The sequence below is a fragment of the Zerene cesonia genome, chromosome 24 (assembly GCF_012273895.1).
Source record: "Zerene cesonia ecotype Mississippi chromosome 24, Zerene_cesonia_1.1, whole genome shotgun sequence".
Taxonomy (NCBI): domain Eukaryota; kingdom Metazoa; phylum Arthropoda; class Insecta; order Lepidoptera; family Pieridae; genus Zerene; species Zerene cesonia.
Window position 1 is genome coordinate 785,957 of NC_052125.1, and position 2,480 is coordinate 788,436.

The 2,480-nt window shown below is 33.6% G+C and overlaps 1 protein-coding gene across 1 annotated transcript in view; it reads left to right on the forward strand.

The window, feature by feature from the left end:
- Positions 1-1,561: 1,561 nt before the first annotated feature.
- The window catches only part of LOC119836456 (putative ammonium transporter 2), a 13,798-nt gene continuing 12,879 nt past the window's right edge, over positions 1,562-2,480 (forward strand). The window contains exon 1 of the mRNA XM_038361785.1: positions 1,562-1,715. Within this exon, the coding sequence (XP_038217713.1) occupies positions 1,562-1,715 (154 nt within the window). The remainder of the gene's footprint in view (positions 1,716-2,480) is intronic.

The following is a 2,480-nucleotide window of genomic DNA, read 5'->3' on the forward strand; positions in this document are numbered from 1 at the left end:
TTTAATTAGTGATAAAACACAATTTCAACACGGATAAATTACGCCATTTTCAAGGCATATCGCCACTATCATTTCAATTTCGGAATAGGTTTGTATGCGGGCTAAAGGTTTTATTTTTAATTATTTCAAAACAAATTGAATACACTTCTGCTACAGACAATTCAAAGACTTATTTAAAAATCTTTAATTAACTACTTAAATTTTAATACATAAATCAACTAGCATACCCGGCCACGCATTGCTGTGTTTGTGGCTAAATTTATTGTTTATTATAAATTTATAGGATAATTAATTAAAAACTATCCTTTAACTTAAGTTGGACCAAATTACACATAAAATACCAAATTTCATCAAAATCGGTTGAGTTGGTGAAGAGTTCATTGGGAACATACATTATTACACTGGATTTTTACATATTAAGATAGTTTATAACCTTATATAGTATTATATTACCCATGTTTATAACCTAATAGCTTTTGCCCGCGGCTTCGCACGCGTTAAATTTGTAGTAGTTTAATAGATTTTATAAATATAAACCTTTTGAACCACTCTATCTAAAAAACGAAGTTGCGTTGCGAGGTTTTAAAGATTTAAGTATACATAGGGACGTAGGGACGGAAAAGCGACTTTGTTTTGTACTATATAGTGATAATGAGTTTCAGGCTTAAAATGTTCTTGGTGTTCTTATAGGAAAAAAGAAGCATTTTTTATGTCTAGCGGGCAACTGAGCTGGTGGTTCGCCTGTGAAAATTTGTAAGGATAGAGTCGCTGTAAATGCATTACCCGCTTTAAAGAAAGGATTGACGCTAGCATGCTACTATTTCACACCGATGTTCTGTGGGGGTGTGGTAAACGATCACCACCGCCCGTGAACATTCGTACAGGTAGTGTCTCTGCGAATGCGCTGCCCGCTTTAAGTGATAAACGATAAGGAAAGCATTGCTACGATTTCATACCGGGCTTCTGTGGGGGTGTGCTACTTGCCCCGTGCGTGCAGGCCCAATTCGTGCCGAAGCGTGCTCGACTTACACATTCAAACATACGTAAACATTAATAACAATAGTTTTTCTTCTAGTCGTCATTGGCCTAACATAAACACTAGTTTAAGATGTGTCTTTAGCACTGGGTACTTATATTTCGAATACAAACGACTCAACCTATGTGAATTTGATTCGATGATAAAAAGATAAAAAAATTCTACAAATTGTTTATCCCGCTCTCGCTTACGCTTCACTCAGCGTCCGTGCCAAAGCCTTCAATCTAATTTAATTTTCATACTCTTATTTGCTGATGCGGTTTCATTTAAAGTAAAGATTTCGCTAGCGACGGACGTGATTATAAATAATTAAATTGGCGGAGGATAGTAAAAAATATTATTGTAATGAATTAATTTTTAGATATTCAAATGAAATAGTGAATTTATCCATTTAACATCAATACAAAACAAAAATGTATAACAAATCATCATTAAATAAACCTTTTTGAACGATATCGAAAGCATGTCACGGCGATTTTGAAAAAAGAACTTTCGAATATAGAATAAAAAATAAACGCCCCAAAAATGGAGGGAAATTACACATATGAACCGCGCATCGGCCTCCGGTCCCCAAATTTAACAAATACAACCGTAAATTTGCAAGAGAGCTTCGAAATTGATTTGGAAGATACAAATTGGATTTTGACATCATCGTTCATCATATTTACGATGCAGACTGGTGAGTAAATAATATACAAATTTGATATTTTTTATTGTAATTTTAATGCTTTATATCAACGGCTCCGCCCGGATATCAAGATACCTGTTTTATCCCAAGGGCATTTGTTTAATCGGACAAGCAAGCAGGCAAGCATTTAATCGGGGTGAAAAGTATCCTATCACCCAAGTCAGCTTATATCCTGATTGACGGACAAACATTCAAACAAACAAAGTTTCACATTTATAATATTAGTTTGATGTGGGGGTAGATAGCATGGTTCTCAATTATTGGTTTTATATCTTTTTAAATCGGTTTGTCACAAAATGCTCCTACAACGCCACAAACTCAGTACACGCAAATTAATGGATTTGCGTGTACATATATCATTATGTAAATATATAATGATATATACATATATATAATAGTATAGATAAATAAAACCGTTAAAACTGTGATTATTTCGTAATAAAGCTTGGTTAAAATCCGCAATGGCTTGTATAATACAACAATAAAAGTTATATCAAAGATGACGTAATTTCGCGAGGACTTTCCTCGTGTAAAATTTAAATCCTGTCGCTTCAAGGCAAGCTATAATGTTTATACTTTATCCTGCAAAAAAGGATTGACATAAAAATTACCTTACCTTGACCCTGTAGCATCGAAATTAATTCGATCTTAATGGTAATTGGACTCGATTTTGACCCACTTTAAAGGGACACTTAATTCAAACTTTGTATCGTTAGTTTATTATCATAGATCAAGATGAAAATAAAAATGGTTAAA